Raw genomic sequence first — 13,179 nt, 5'->3', positions numbered from 1 at the left:
CCGTCAGGCTATTCCAATCCTAACTAGATGGAAACTCTATATTCAAAGATGATACACCTCTGAGTACCAGATGGTGGGGACAAACTGAGGATGCTTTTCCTCATGCCTTCCTTCTAATCTTCTCAGAAGCATCTAGCCCAGGTGTCTTCAAGCTTTTCAGACCCACGACCCACTTCCAACCCAAACATGCATTTGGGGACCCATCTCTTAACCTTTTACCATATATTTGCATGGTGATAGTGTTCCTGTTGTGTGACCCACCTTGGGTCAGGCTGTGACCCACAAGTATGGTCCCATCCCACCAGTTGAAGACCACTGATCTAGCTGACCATTTATGGGAACAAAATGCCAAACCAGACGACCCCTTGGTTTGATCCAGCAGCGTAGTTCTTATGATTGTGGGGTGGTGGACATATATGACCACAAGGAGGTGGAGGAAGCCCATCCCCAAAGATGTTTCAGGCAGCGTTGGTGGGAACAGAAGAAAGATTGTTTAGATGTGATAGCTGTCCACTTTGGAGACTGGGGAATCTTGTATTTACTGCTTGAAATTAACTGCAGTTTCTCTTGAGACAGGTTCAACACTTTGGATCTGGGTCTCAGGAGTGGAATGGAAACTGTGGTCATTGGAGACAGCAGGCTTATATCCCAGCTAATGTTGCCAGTCATGCATTCTCCCTTCAACATGGAAGTCCCACTCATACCTCAGTCCATGCACATTTGGCTGGAAGTACACATCTTGGAGGACAGCCTGCTATTCTGCCGTATCCATCATCTGCGCCCCTCACTACTGCTGCTCCCGTTGCCCACATCCTAGCCTCACCATGTACCTCAAGACCGATCTTACAGCATCCCACTTACAGTATCTCTCATCACGGTGGTCTAGTTCACCAGGTCCCAGTGGGCATAAATCCCCGACTGCTACCTTCCCCAACCATCCACCAGACTCAGTACAAACCAATTTTCCCACCACATTCTTACATTGCATCACCTGCTTACACAGGATTTCCATTGAGTCCAACGAAACTCAGCCAGTATCCATTTATGTGAGAACTCAAGTACGCTGACAGAGCTCAGTGATACATACATGTGATTTGAGAGGAAAACATGGTATTTAATAAATATTAGCCATGGCACAACGAAAAGATATTTTTTTTAATCATGTTAGACTTGGGTGCAATTTAAACAACCTTGAGCTTTAACTCACTTTTAATGTGTTTTTGCACATTTGGTATAAATTTGTCTTTAGTCATGTTATCTTCTTATAGAGTAACTCCAGACAGGTGACTTATGGGAGCAGAAATCCAGTTTTGCTCCTACTATTTTTTATAAAATTGCCTTCTAACTAGTGCGAGACACGTCTACATTTGGGAAGCCATTGAGTGTACAGATTTAGAGCAACAGATGCACATGTGTCATCAGTATCATGTATGAGTAACTTGTTTGTATTATGTATCTTGGTGTTCAGTGTCGAGTCACTTATCTAAAAAAGGTTGAGCTGTTCTTCACATTGCATGTGTCCTTTGCATGGGCAAAAACAAAGTTGCCTAGAAATTTGCTCTTAAATGTTGGTGTCCTAATAATCTCAGCTGCATTGTAAACTGTTCCCACACATAGTGCCTTAAATATTTGAGGTTGTTAATGTTACTATATTATAAATGTTGAGGACTGCAGCACTTAACATTCAGTTTTGCTGATTATTTCATAGAGTTATGCGCTCTCTCTCTCTCTTTCTTTTTTTATTTGTGTGTGGTATGATTTTAGTATAGGTTGTGATTTCTTTATCTAGGGGACAGCATGTTTTGCTGTAGCTGAATTCTGCTGTCTGATATTTCCCCCCGAATGATCAGCTTCACGGAAAGCATTTTGTAGTTCATAGGAAAAGTTGATTCAGTAGCTGTTGAATTAAAAAAATGGTGTTTTATACTGTTCAGTGGAACTGCAATACAATCTAAGTAGTTTATTTTCAAAGTGTTTAAGTCCAACTGGATTTTAATAACCTGTTAGAGGTGCAGTAGGCATGACTTGGCTAGATTATGAAAGAAAAAAGCAAAATGCTCATTGATTCATGCTGTGGTTTCATCTTAGCTTGAGCAAACCATGCAGTATTTAATAAATAGTAGCAGAATATTTACTATTGAAGCTTGAAAAGGTGTGAGTACTTTGTGTGCAATTTTTCATTTATGCATGGGAGAGATTTTAGCCTTTTTACATTCTAGTATTTGTTCTAGCCTTTTTTGGGGGTGAGGGTATTTTCTTATTTAATACATTCCGTCAGGGACAACAAATTACATGCATTTTCCCCTCTAGGAAGTGCATCATTTCTCTCTCTCTCTCTCTGTGTGTGTGTTTTTGTTCTTGTTCAAATAAGATTGCTTTTGCAGCACCAAAGACTTAATCATCCATTTCCTATTAAAAGGTAGCTACTTTTTTCATAGACCTCAAGTGTAGTGATAGGGATGGGTTTTAAAAGGAGGGTATTAAAGTGAGGTTGTGTTTTAGCTTTTGAGGCAAGTAATAAATTGTATCATCTATCTTGAATGTATCATAGATAAGCTGCTATATAATGATTGCCACTTCAGATAGCTGTGAAATTAGGTGATTTAACTAGTTCTTACCCTTCTAATTTCTGTATAAGTCTAATGACATGAAATGGAAGTATGGGGTTGATTTTGTTTTTGTTTGCTTTCATGTTTGGAGTGTTGTAACTACTATATTGTAAATGATGGAAGACAATTGCATATGTTATTTTGGGGTGTGTTATTTGCATCAGTATTTTATCTCCATTAACTATCATTGCATATAAATGGGTGTATCCATGTAATTTAATTTGTATGTGTTCATATTGACATTGTGTAGACACTTAAGAAAACTATCTTGGTGGCTTGACTTAACTTTTTTTTTATAAACAAAGATTCTGGAATACAGTTATTGCAGCATAGACTGGAATAGGAGTGCAAAGGGTTTCTCTCAAGCACAATCCTAGGCATGTTTACTTAAAAGTAATCCCCACAGAGTTCAGTGGGCATTACTTCTAGGAAAGTGTGAGGATTGCAGCCTCAGCAGTCTAACAGCTGATAGAGTTTTTCTTTGTTCCATTAACACAAGCAGTGTTTTATTTAATGAATGTCTAAGTGGAAAAAATGTGCCTACATTTGATTTACTTTTCAGGACTGAAATACAGCAGTATTAGTTGACAAAAACCAAAACCAGCAGTACATTTTAATGGCTGAATATGGAAATAAACCCTAACCCTTTCTCACAACTTTTAGACCACAGTCAGAGAGCTGCAGCTTTGCATGACCAGGTGGGGCTTTTAAAAAAAGCGCCCTGTGTCATGTATCCCCCCCCCCCAAAAAAAAAAATCACTTCTGAAAGTTGGAAAAGCTTAAAACCCAGCTTTGTGATAATGGCATGGGAGAGTTGCTGTTCAGATGAAAAGAGTGACAAGTCCCACTGAGTGCAGACATGCTCTTGGGCACACTAAAGGGGTATTCTGGGTTTTCCTAAACAGTTTTATGTGTTTTGTAGAAATACAAATGTGTCTCTATCAAATAAAGACAAGAATAACGTGATCTAATTTGAAACCTTTTCAGCATATATTGAAGCAGATGGAATCAAGAAAATAATCAAGCAGATTTTGTCATGTTCCTTAATGTTTATGGTTCAGTAAATTCCTCTTTTCTGTTAACTCCTTGGTGTTGAGAATGGCATTTCTTGATGCTTATCTCCATTGCTGGCAGTGGACGCATCAGGAGCCATGAGCACCAGAAGTTAGCTTACTTTTTCTATAATTGTCACCAAATAAAAATAAAAATGTATTCTCTTAATTTACTTGGACCTGTCTTGCTCTGTAGAGTATTTACTATGTTTTAAATTGTGTTTGGGATACAAAGCTAATGTACTTGATACATTACACCATGTCAAACATAGAACCGCTTCTATGAGTAATACCCCAAAGGTAGCCTCTGACTCCTAGCATATTGCAAAAGAGCAAATATTTTTTGCTTTTCAGAAGCGATAAATTAAGTTCTGCCACAATCAGCACTGAGCTTATTGTGCTACTCAGCAACCAGTTCTGCAATGAGCATTGCAGTGAAGGACTAGATCTTCTGCCCTCTCTCAGGCTATACTCTGCAGTTGCACAGCAAAACAGTTCTGTTGACTTTGGTTGCAGCGGAATAATTTAGCTGTGGGATAACCTACTTATGGTCGCTATGGCTTTAGGAGGGCTAAGGGTCTGTCCAAACAAAAAACTGGTGTAAATCTATGGTAAAAGTAATCCCATATATACATCTTATTCTTCTGATGCCTTTTAAATAAAACACTGCACGATAACAAAATTGCATACGATTTTTAATTTGGAAATTTAATTTTTATATGAATCCCTTGTATTCGGTTTTTAACTTTAATTCAGGGTGTGTTATTGATCAAATATACTACTGTATTAACTAATTATTTTATTTTTAATTTTCAAATATTCTGTATTTACAGCTAATTTTAACTTGGTTTGTGTTGGTAAATGCTAAAATCACACTGCAAGCTGTAGATTTGTTTTAGAACTAATATAGATTTGGTTACTAAGTTTGAACTGTTACAGTTTAACAATTATTTGTAGACTTGTGGCTTTTTTGTTCTTGATTTCTGTGCTACACTAGTTTGCCATGTAGCAATTGCACTGTGCAATATTACAATAAGAGGACTGGGAAAATTTTTATGGATGTAATGTTTCCTACAGTTTGCGATAGTATTTCTCTCTAGTTCTCAGTGATTTAAATGTGACCAAGCCTTCTGTACTTTGTCACAAAAAGCGGGTTTTCCAGGTGACTATTTTGGTGAGTGTCAAAATAAGAATTTATGGTGTATTACTGTCGAGATTCACTTTGAATTAAAATATATATTGCAGCAAATGGAACTTGTCGGCTTTTATTTTTATTAAAGTAGATTGAGATAACTGAAAAGCTTTTCAATCTTTTCTCTAACTCTCAAGGGCTCATTTATACAAATTTCCAGTTTCACAGGATTCAGGCCACCAGCTTTATCTTAGTGATGTGATTTCCCCCCAAATAGTTTGACTGAAGTGATCTTCAAGAACATTTGAGCTTCCATTTTTGGCCAGTCAACAGAAAATGTAACTACTGGAACACATGGTGGTTTTGGACTTCATTGAAAATTGCAGCTTTTCTGACATGTAGTTCCTCTGAGATGCCAGTGGAATGGTGATGGTACAAGTTGCCAAATGGGGGGGGGCATTCGTCTTAAGGATGTATTGAGACATGATACTGCAAGAGATTATTATTTATTTCCATTGACAATGGAATACATGTGATCTGTGTTAGAGGAGCAGACAGTCTGATGTGGAATTGATTGAAAAGAATACCTGCTCATGCCAGTCCCATGCAGAGAATCATTGTGCTAAAAACCACAAAGTTTATTCATAAAGCAGTTACACCTTTTTTGCCAAAGCTCCTAATTTTGATGAAGGATGATGAAAACATCAGGAGTGGGAGAAGGAATAAAGGTAAAGGTAAAGGGACCCCTGACCATTAGGTCCAGTCGTGGCCGACTCTGGGGTTGCGGCGCTCATCTCGTTTTATTGGCTGAGGGAGCCGACATACAGCTTCTGAGTCATGTGGCCAGCATGAGTAAGCCGCTTCTGGCGAACCAGAGCAGCGCACAGAAACGCTGTTTACCTTCCCACTGGAGCGGTACCTATTTATCTACTTGCACTTTGACATGCTTTTGAACTGCTTGGTTGGCAGGAGCAGGGACCGAGCAACGGGAGCTCACCCTGTTGCGGGGATTTGAACCGCTGACGTTCTGATCGGCAAGTCCTAGGCTCTGTGGTTTAACCCACAGCACCACCCACATCCAGAAGAAGGAATAGCCAGTTCCTATTTCTATTAAGGCTGCTGTGGATGTTACATTATAATTATACCTTGTGGTGCCATCTGCATTTTAGTTCTAGGTAGCTGAAAGCCTACCTCACAAGTGCAATGGTTAGTGAGAAATGGGCAGGCAGTAACAATAGCCTATCCCCAGTATAACGTGGAAGCAAAGTGAAACTGCCATGGAATATAATATATAACTAGTTTCCTTAGGGCAAATTTCCCCATCCCCAACGACATGGACATAGATGAAGAAAATGTCTCCAAGAGATGAAGCAATTGATGTGCAGAATGTAATAGGAGATCTGTTGCCAATCCTTGTGCTATTTCCAGGTAGTAGCAAGTTATTGATCAGAGGTCAGCAAACTTTTTCAGCAGGGGGCCTGTCCCTCAGACCTTGTGGGGGGCCGGACTATATTTTGGAAAAAAATAATAATGAACGAATTCCTATTCCCCACAAATAACCCAGAGATGCATTTCAAATAAAAGCACACATTCTACTCATGTAAAAACACCAGGCAGGCCTCACGAATAACCCAGAGATGCATTTTAAATCAAAGGACATATTCTACTCAAGTAAAAACACGCTGATTCCTGGACCATCAGCGGGTCGGACTGAGAAGGCGATTGGGCTGCATCCGGCCCCCAGGCCTTAGTTTGCCTACCCATGCTATTGATGCTAATTATGCTTTTGGACAAGACATTTCCCCCCAGTAAGTTTCCTTTTATTGAGGTTGGTATGTGCCTTGAACAGAAAAGCATAGCAAAGATGTTGGGACCTGATCTGAGGCTACCGCTTAGCACAGTACATTACTACTACTATTTACTTATTTATTTTTAAAAAGAACTTCCTTTGCCCATGTGGAAACAGCAATCATTGATTATTGGTTGTGGTTTCTCAAATGGTACATTTTCACTAGGCCAACCCAGTGTTCTTTTTTGTTCTTTGTTCCATCCAATTGATCCATCCAATTGTGCAGTTTTATGATAACCATAATTTTTTTCCTTCCAAGCAATGTGTATTTTTGAATGATAGGTATTCCCTCCCTCCATCAGTAATGTAATGGGAATAAAAGGATAATGAAGAATAATAAATATTCTGAAAATTCCCCAATCTATGTTGCACACATATTGTAATTTGAAGGCCACTTTACACAAGATGGTTTTCCTACATAGTTGTTTCCATGAGTTTTACTCCTAGCAGACATTGGCATGCTGCATTTGAGATCTTTGTAATTGCAAAATCCAGCATGTAAGAAATATCAGCTGACATTGTACTTTTGCAGCGCGTCATAAAATTTTAAATTCACGCTATGGGTATTTGTTGACTTAATAAAATTTGATAAATAAAAGCATTTAAACTTTCAAGTAATAGAATTCCATTCCACCAGGGGGCTCTGCCCGAATGTTTCAGCATTACTATGACAGGAACATTTTTTCCCCTGCTCCTTTTGGAAGTTTCACAGCATTGCATGGAATCTTGTTTCCCATGAAATATGAAAGAAGCAGCTTAAATTGATAGTATTTCCATTAACATTTGTTTGCACTTTCTTAAAATACTAATAATGAAGAGCATTTTGCTTCATTTAGCAATATTAGGACTACAGATTTAGGTGGGATATGTGTGTATGTTAGGATTAGCCTACTCAAAATAAAACAGTAACAGCATTGCAAACCATAAGACACAACATTGATGACACAGCAACACATCTAAAAATCATCACAGCAGCTGAGAGGAGCAATGCCTGCAGACAAAAAATGAAATGAGTGCGAAAATAGTATCTTAAAAGACTACCAACAGAAAATTGAATGTATTTTAGCTTCATATTATTTATTTTCTGAGAATGTAGCTGCCAAGCATCCAAGACAGAATTATCTTTTTTGTTTATTCAGCATTCAGAATTGTGCTTCTATTTAATGATATCTGCAGCCTTAATTCTTGAATCGTCTTATGGGTATTTTGTAGAAAATTTTGTTTTCCAACTTTGCTTTTTTGCTACCCTCATTCTTTTTCTATTGCTCTTTGTTACATTTTAATCAGGCTTCTTTAAAAGTGTTCTTTCCCCTCCACCCCAGCTTGTTCCTCAGTGGGGAAATTTAAGAATTGCTTTAACTAAGAATTTGATCAGGGTCATTTTTCCCCAGAGGGAAAAAGTGGACACTAAATAGAGATTATTTGTTTAATTTAAAAGTGGTATGACAAGGAGCACAGGTGAAAGGTGATTCCTGTACCCCGCAAACCCTTATCATGACAACAGCATCCACAACACATAGCTTCCACACTTTTGCAATAGATAGAGGAAAAGAATGAGTTATCCAGCTGCCACCCCCCGAGGAAACACACATTTTGTTCAAGTAGAAGAAATGGTAAAGAGCACTATTGGCAGTACTGGGGGTGCACAGAATAGGGTTGCCCACCCCAGCATTTGATTGCCCATTGATTTGCCCACTCTGCCTGAATGATAGAGAATTCGAAATACAGGGTTTTAATTTTTTATTTGATTCAAGTACCAAAATAAAAAGGGTGGTATTCAACTAGGTTTTACAGAGAGGAGGTACACTGGAATTAATGCACATTAGGTCAATTAATATCAATAGGTCTCTGAATAAAAATTGCATACCACCGACAGGGTTGTATCGCACGAAATGATCCCATTTGTGCAATAGAAATTTGCCTTCCTCTCTGCCTCCTGTACCCTTCAGATCTGTTCTGGGGTTTCACCTGACCCTCTGGACCAGATTTGGGGGGAGGAGAGAGGAGGAAGAGGACATTCTGTTACACAAACAAGTCCTTGTGCAAACAGGTTGATTTGGCTGGGCACAGCTTACAAATGTTAGAACATACCTTTAAGATAACGTACATTAACAACAGGCTCAATATTATGCTCTATGAAGTGTAACTCTCCAAAATGGTCATAATCCAGTGACAAAAGGTTCCTTATAAAGCTACCACAGGGCTGCATATTTCATTAATGCAATATGTGGTCAATTTGTCTTCAGACTCTTTATCTTACAATTTCCCCAAGCATTCTTGTTTCAAAGTGTCTTCTTACAGTCCCAATGAAGAGCATAGAAGTTCTGTTGAGAAGACATTATCATGCAAGACAAACTATTTTCTCCCTCTAAATCTATATTATTTGCATGTATATATATGCAGTTGGGTTATATATCCTGAGATTCCCCCCAGATAACTCCACCTTCTGCTTCTGAACACCAGCACCCTAAAGAATCTCAGTTCTTCAAGTGTTTGAATGTGGAGGCAAAAAGACAATGCCTTGTAACATGCTATGGGGTGAAATCAGAGAGCACACATATATTGACTGAATGGTACTTCCTCGCTCAGCACCCACAGCCTTACATGGTACCTGGTAATAATATAGTGAGCACAAGTGGGACCCATGTGGGCAGCAAGGCTGAAGCACTCACTGTGCACCATGAAAGAAAACTAGGAATATTTACACAAATTGTACACTCTACCCCTTAGCATTCCCAATGTGCATATGTATCTGCTGTAATGTTTCTTGAGAGAGCACAAACTGGAAACTAACATTGGCATATCAAGCAGTAATTAGTGATGGGTTCATAATAAAAAAAATTCCAAGCATAAGTATTAATGAATCATCCTTGACACCATTACCTCTCCCAAAGAGACAGTCAAGGAGCAGGCCAAGGTGAGAGTGTTCCCATTGTAAGGCAGGAGGAAAGAGCCTGGCCTCACTGATCCATGCCTGGTAACCTCCAAGATCACTATAATGTTTTATTTATCTATGTATGTATGTATGTGGGACTGGCTTTGAGGATGATACAGAAGCATCTGGGTTGTTCCTAAAAATGCACAAAAAGGAGTAAGTACACCCCTGGAAAGAACCAGTCCCATATAGACTCCCTCTGGTGGATGTGTACGCACGTGCACACACACCATGAGGTATAAAGCTAGGAACATGCATTGCTCAAATGCCTCCCCTTAACCCCCCCCCCCAGCTGCTCTTCAGATATCTGTATGTTAAGACAGTGCAACTGCTTACATAAGGGTTTCCAAGTGCAGCCAACTGAACGTGCTTAAAATCCCTCTGCAAATTTTGCACTGTGTGGAGGTCTAAAGAGCAACCCAAATGACTGGGTCGGGGCCTGCCCAATCTCTTAATTTTAAATATCATGCCCAAAGTGCAAGATGTACATAAATCAGGGGTCAGCAAACTTTCAGCAGGAGGCCGGTCCACTGTCCCTCAGACCCTGTGGGGGGCCGGACTAGATTTTGAAAAAAATAATAACGAATACTTATGCCCCACAAATAACTCAGAGATGCATTTTCAATAAAAGGACACATTCTACTCATGTAAAAACACGCGAATTCCCAGACCGTCCGTGGGTGGGATTTAGAAGGTGATTGGGCCAGATCCGGCCCCCGGGCCTTAGTTTGCCTACCCATGACATAAATGATCTAAGTATGTGGGTAGATTCACACAGAAGAATGTGTTTTGTGATGTACCCATACCACTCGGCTTTCTTTGTCAAAACCAGAGCCTTTAACCGGGACTGGAAACCTGCTGGGGAACCAGGACTGTAGTTTCAATACGCTTCATGTATCTTGCTGCTGTTAACTGCTTGGCACCCACTCTCTGAACCAAGTGCAATTTCCTAACATAATCAAAGGCAGCTCTGTTTGTTTGTTTTCTTTGCTTAACATTTATATCCTGACCTTTGTCAAAAGACTTCAGGGTGGGTAATGATATTAAAGAATACATAAACCAGACTATAAAAACAAGAGAATTTTTTATCAGCATCACATGTAGAGCACAAAGCATTGCATAAGTGTGGCTGGATTCTCCTTCAAGAAAGTTGAGCTGGCATCAGGTTTAGGTGCTACAAATCTCTCACTCCTTCCCACTACAGCTACCTGGACATTCAGAAGTAAGGCTAGGTATAAGAGCACACCAGTAGAAAATCTGAATCTTCAAGGGTGGTACAAACCTACTGAACTATGTTTACTTCTCACTCAAATGCATCAGCAAGCACCACCTCCAGCTTATGCAGCTTATATTTATTTGCCCCAGTATACCTAGAATTGCATGGAAATCGCATGTGTACATGCATCTTGCACTAGGGGCGTCTGGATGTGATCATGTGCCCGGGAAATGTGTCTGATGGTCATGCAGAGGTAAAAACATACTTGATAACAGTGATTATGGGGAGGGGGAGATATGAAATGGCTACATAAGGGGAGGACAATTATATTGTCCCACGCACAAACTTTGGTCCATCTCCATCCATGGTAAACTTTGCAACTCTGCCAACTTAACTTTGGACATCCTGGTGCTGTTACTTAAAAGTCAGGTAGCTTAAGAATAAACTCTCTGTCACCTATGACCAGATCATGGAGAGAGCTGACCTAGGTGAAATGAATACTTCTCAGCCACAACCGTCTAGGTATTTGGATCAGCAACAACAGAAGTTGGGAAGGTGTGGGGTTTTGGTTACAGTCTATAAGTGAATTTAATTTTCAGCCAGGTTCCAGGGCTGAGTGTTTGTACCATGTGTTGGCAACTGGGACAGACAGAGAGGGATTCTGCTAGGGTATCTCAGACTAGCATAGTCTCAAACTTGGTGTTGAGGACTCCTAGAGTGTTGGTTATGGGGTACTGAAACATCCATGCAGAAGACCCCTTTCTCTGGAGTGACTCCGGACTTCATGGGCACCATGAGAACATAATGGGACAAGTGCCTTTGTTTTACATGCGTCAAGGGTTTTTTGGTTGGGAAGGACAGTGGTGGTCTAAGGGTGAGGTTTTCATTAATTCTTTTCATTTGCGAAATAAATAAATAAATAAATAATCTTTAAAAATCCTGCCTACCTTAAGAGAAGATACCATGGTTCCGAACAGCATAAGATCAATAAAACTGCATTTATGAAACAAGCTTCCTAAGTCCGTTTTCAGGCACTATAACTGCCCCTGATATTGGGGAAAGACTGCCATGCCTAGTGTGAAGAGTGGGAAGGTGCGATTCCACTCCGCCTCCATTTTCTTTTAAAGAGGTAAGAGAGCGACGCTGGCGTGCATTTGAGGGGACCCCCTTTGCACCTCCCTCGGTGGGTGGCGCGGTGGTGTGGGTCACGGCGAGGTCCGCCAGCCCCCCCCCCCGGGAGCCCCGCTCCAGAGGGAGAGGCGCGCGCGCTGGCCCTGCAAGGGCGCCCGGAGCCCAGAAGAGGTCCCCCTCGCCTTAGGAGCGCCGCCATCTCCGCCCCTCGACGAGCGGGAAGGGGGCGGAGGGTGTCGCTGCTACGTGATTCCTTTGTCGATGAGGCGCCCTCTCTCTGCGCGCTGCAAGCCCAACTCCGGCCCCGGAGCGAGGGAAAGAAGCCGTCAGGCACGAGGACCGGCGGGCGGCCGAGCGAGGAGGCCCCCTCGGCGGCGTCTCTTGTTGCCAGGCAGAGGCGTCCCCGGCGCCCGCAGCTAGGCGGGGAGGCGGGAAGGGCCCGGCGGCGGCGGCAGCGGCGGCGGCGACGGGCGGTTCCATGAGGCGTCTCCGCAGCCTTTGCACCTGCTGCTGCTGTCAGGTGGCGTCGGCGGGAGCTCGCGACCTGCCTCGCGCCTCGATGGGCAGCCGCGGGCTCTGAGGGGCGCCGGACCCTCGACGGGGATGTGCCATCTGAGCCGCCCCACAAATGGCTCTCGGCAACGAGGCGGCCGTGGCGCCTGCTGCTGCTGCTGCTGCTTCCACCAGCACCAGCACCCTGAGGTGTGAGCTGCCCGTGCGCCTGCGGGGACTCTTTGCAGCAGGCATCTCGCGGGCTTGGGCGACCAGCGTTGGCCTCAGGCTGCTGCTGCTGTTGCCGCTGCCGCCGCCATGCCCTGATCGGAGAAGCGCCGAGGCAGCCGCGGCCACCAAAGGGCCCCTTTTCAAGGCTGCCATGCTCCTCGGGGTGCTCTTAGTCCTTTGCCAACGGGTCCAGGCGGAGCAAGGTGAGCGGCGCGCCTTTAGACCCGGGCGAGGGTGGTGAAGGGAGGCTGAGCAGGAATTGCTTAATGAAGAACAGCGGGGTGAGCGGGGGGGGGGGGGGGCTTCGTTACAGCTGCAGCCATTGTGTTATCGCCGATCTCGTTCCAAATAATACTCTTCTGGGATGTGCTCGAGGAGGGGAAACTCGCGCCAGGTTCCTGGTGCCTTGGAATGGAAAGGAGGGAGGCTGCACAGAAGAAGGGGCCATCTTCCCCCCGGTCTCTCCTCCTCTCCCCACAATTTTAAACAAAAGTTAACAGCCTTCTGCATAACAGCTGTACTTCACTGCAAT

The 13,179-nt window shown here is 42.4% G+C and overlaps 2 protein-coding genes across 12 annotated transcripts in view; both read left to right on the top strand.

Annotated features, from left to right (window-relative positions):
- Window positions 1–4,910, top strand: part of HIPK3 (homeodomain interacting protein kinase 3) — a 69,320-nt gene extending 64,410 nt beyond the window's left edge. For all 8 annotated transcript variants that reach the window (XM_083597775.1, XM_083597771.1, XM_083597777.1 and 5 more), the window contains one exon: window positions 577–4,910. In XM_083597775.1, coding sequence (XP_083453901.1) covers window positions 577–1,050 — 474 coding nt within the window. In that variant the 3' untranslated portion in view covers window positions 1,051–4,910. The remainder of the gene's footprint in view (window positions 1–576) is intronic.
- Window positions 4,911–12,186: 7,276 nt separating this feature from the next.
- Window positions 12,187–13,179, top strand: part of KIAA1549L (KIAA1549 like) — a 138,646-nt gene continuing 137,653 nt past the window's right edge. For all 4 annotated transcript variants that reach the window (XM_083595167.1, XM_083595166.1, XM_083595165.1 and 1 more), the window contains exon 1: window positions 12,187–12,850. In XM_083595167.1, coding sequence (XP_083451293.1) covers window positions 12,553–12,850 — 298 coding nt within the window. In that variant the 5' untranslated portion in view covers window positions 12,187–12,552. The remainder of the gene's footprint in view (window positions 12,851–13,179) is intronic.

This window comes from Podarcis filfolensis (assembly GCF_964270895.1).
Source record: "Podarcis filfolensis genome assembly, chromosome: 1".
In the NCBI taxonomy this organism is placed as follows: Eukaryota; Metazoa; Chordata; class Lepidosauria; order Squamata; family Lacertidae; genus Podarcis; species Podarcis filfolensis.
The sequence above is the reverse complement of the archived record's forward strand: the minus strand, read 5'-3'. Positions and strand labels throughout refer to the sequence as shown.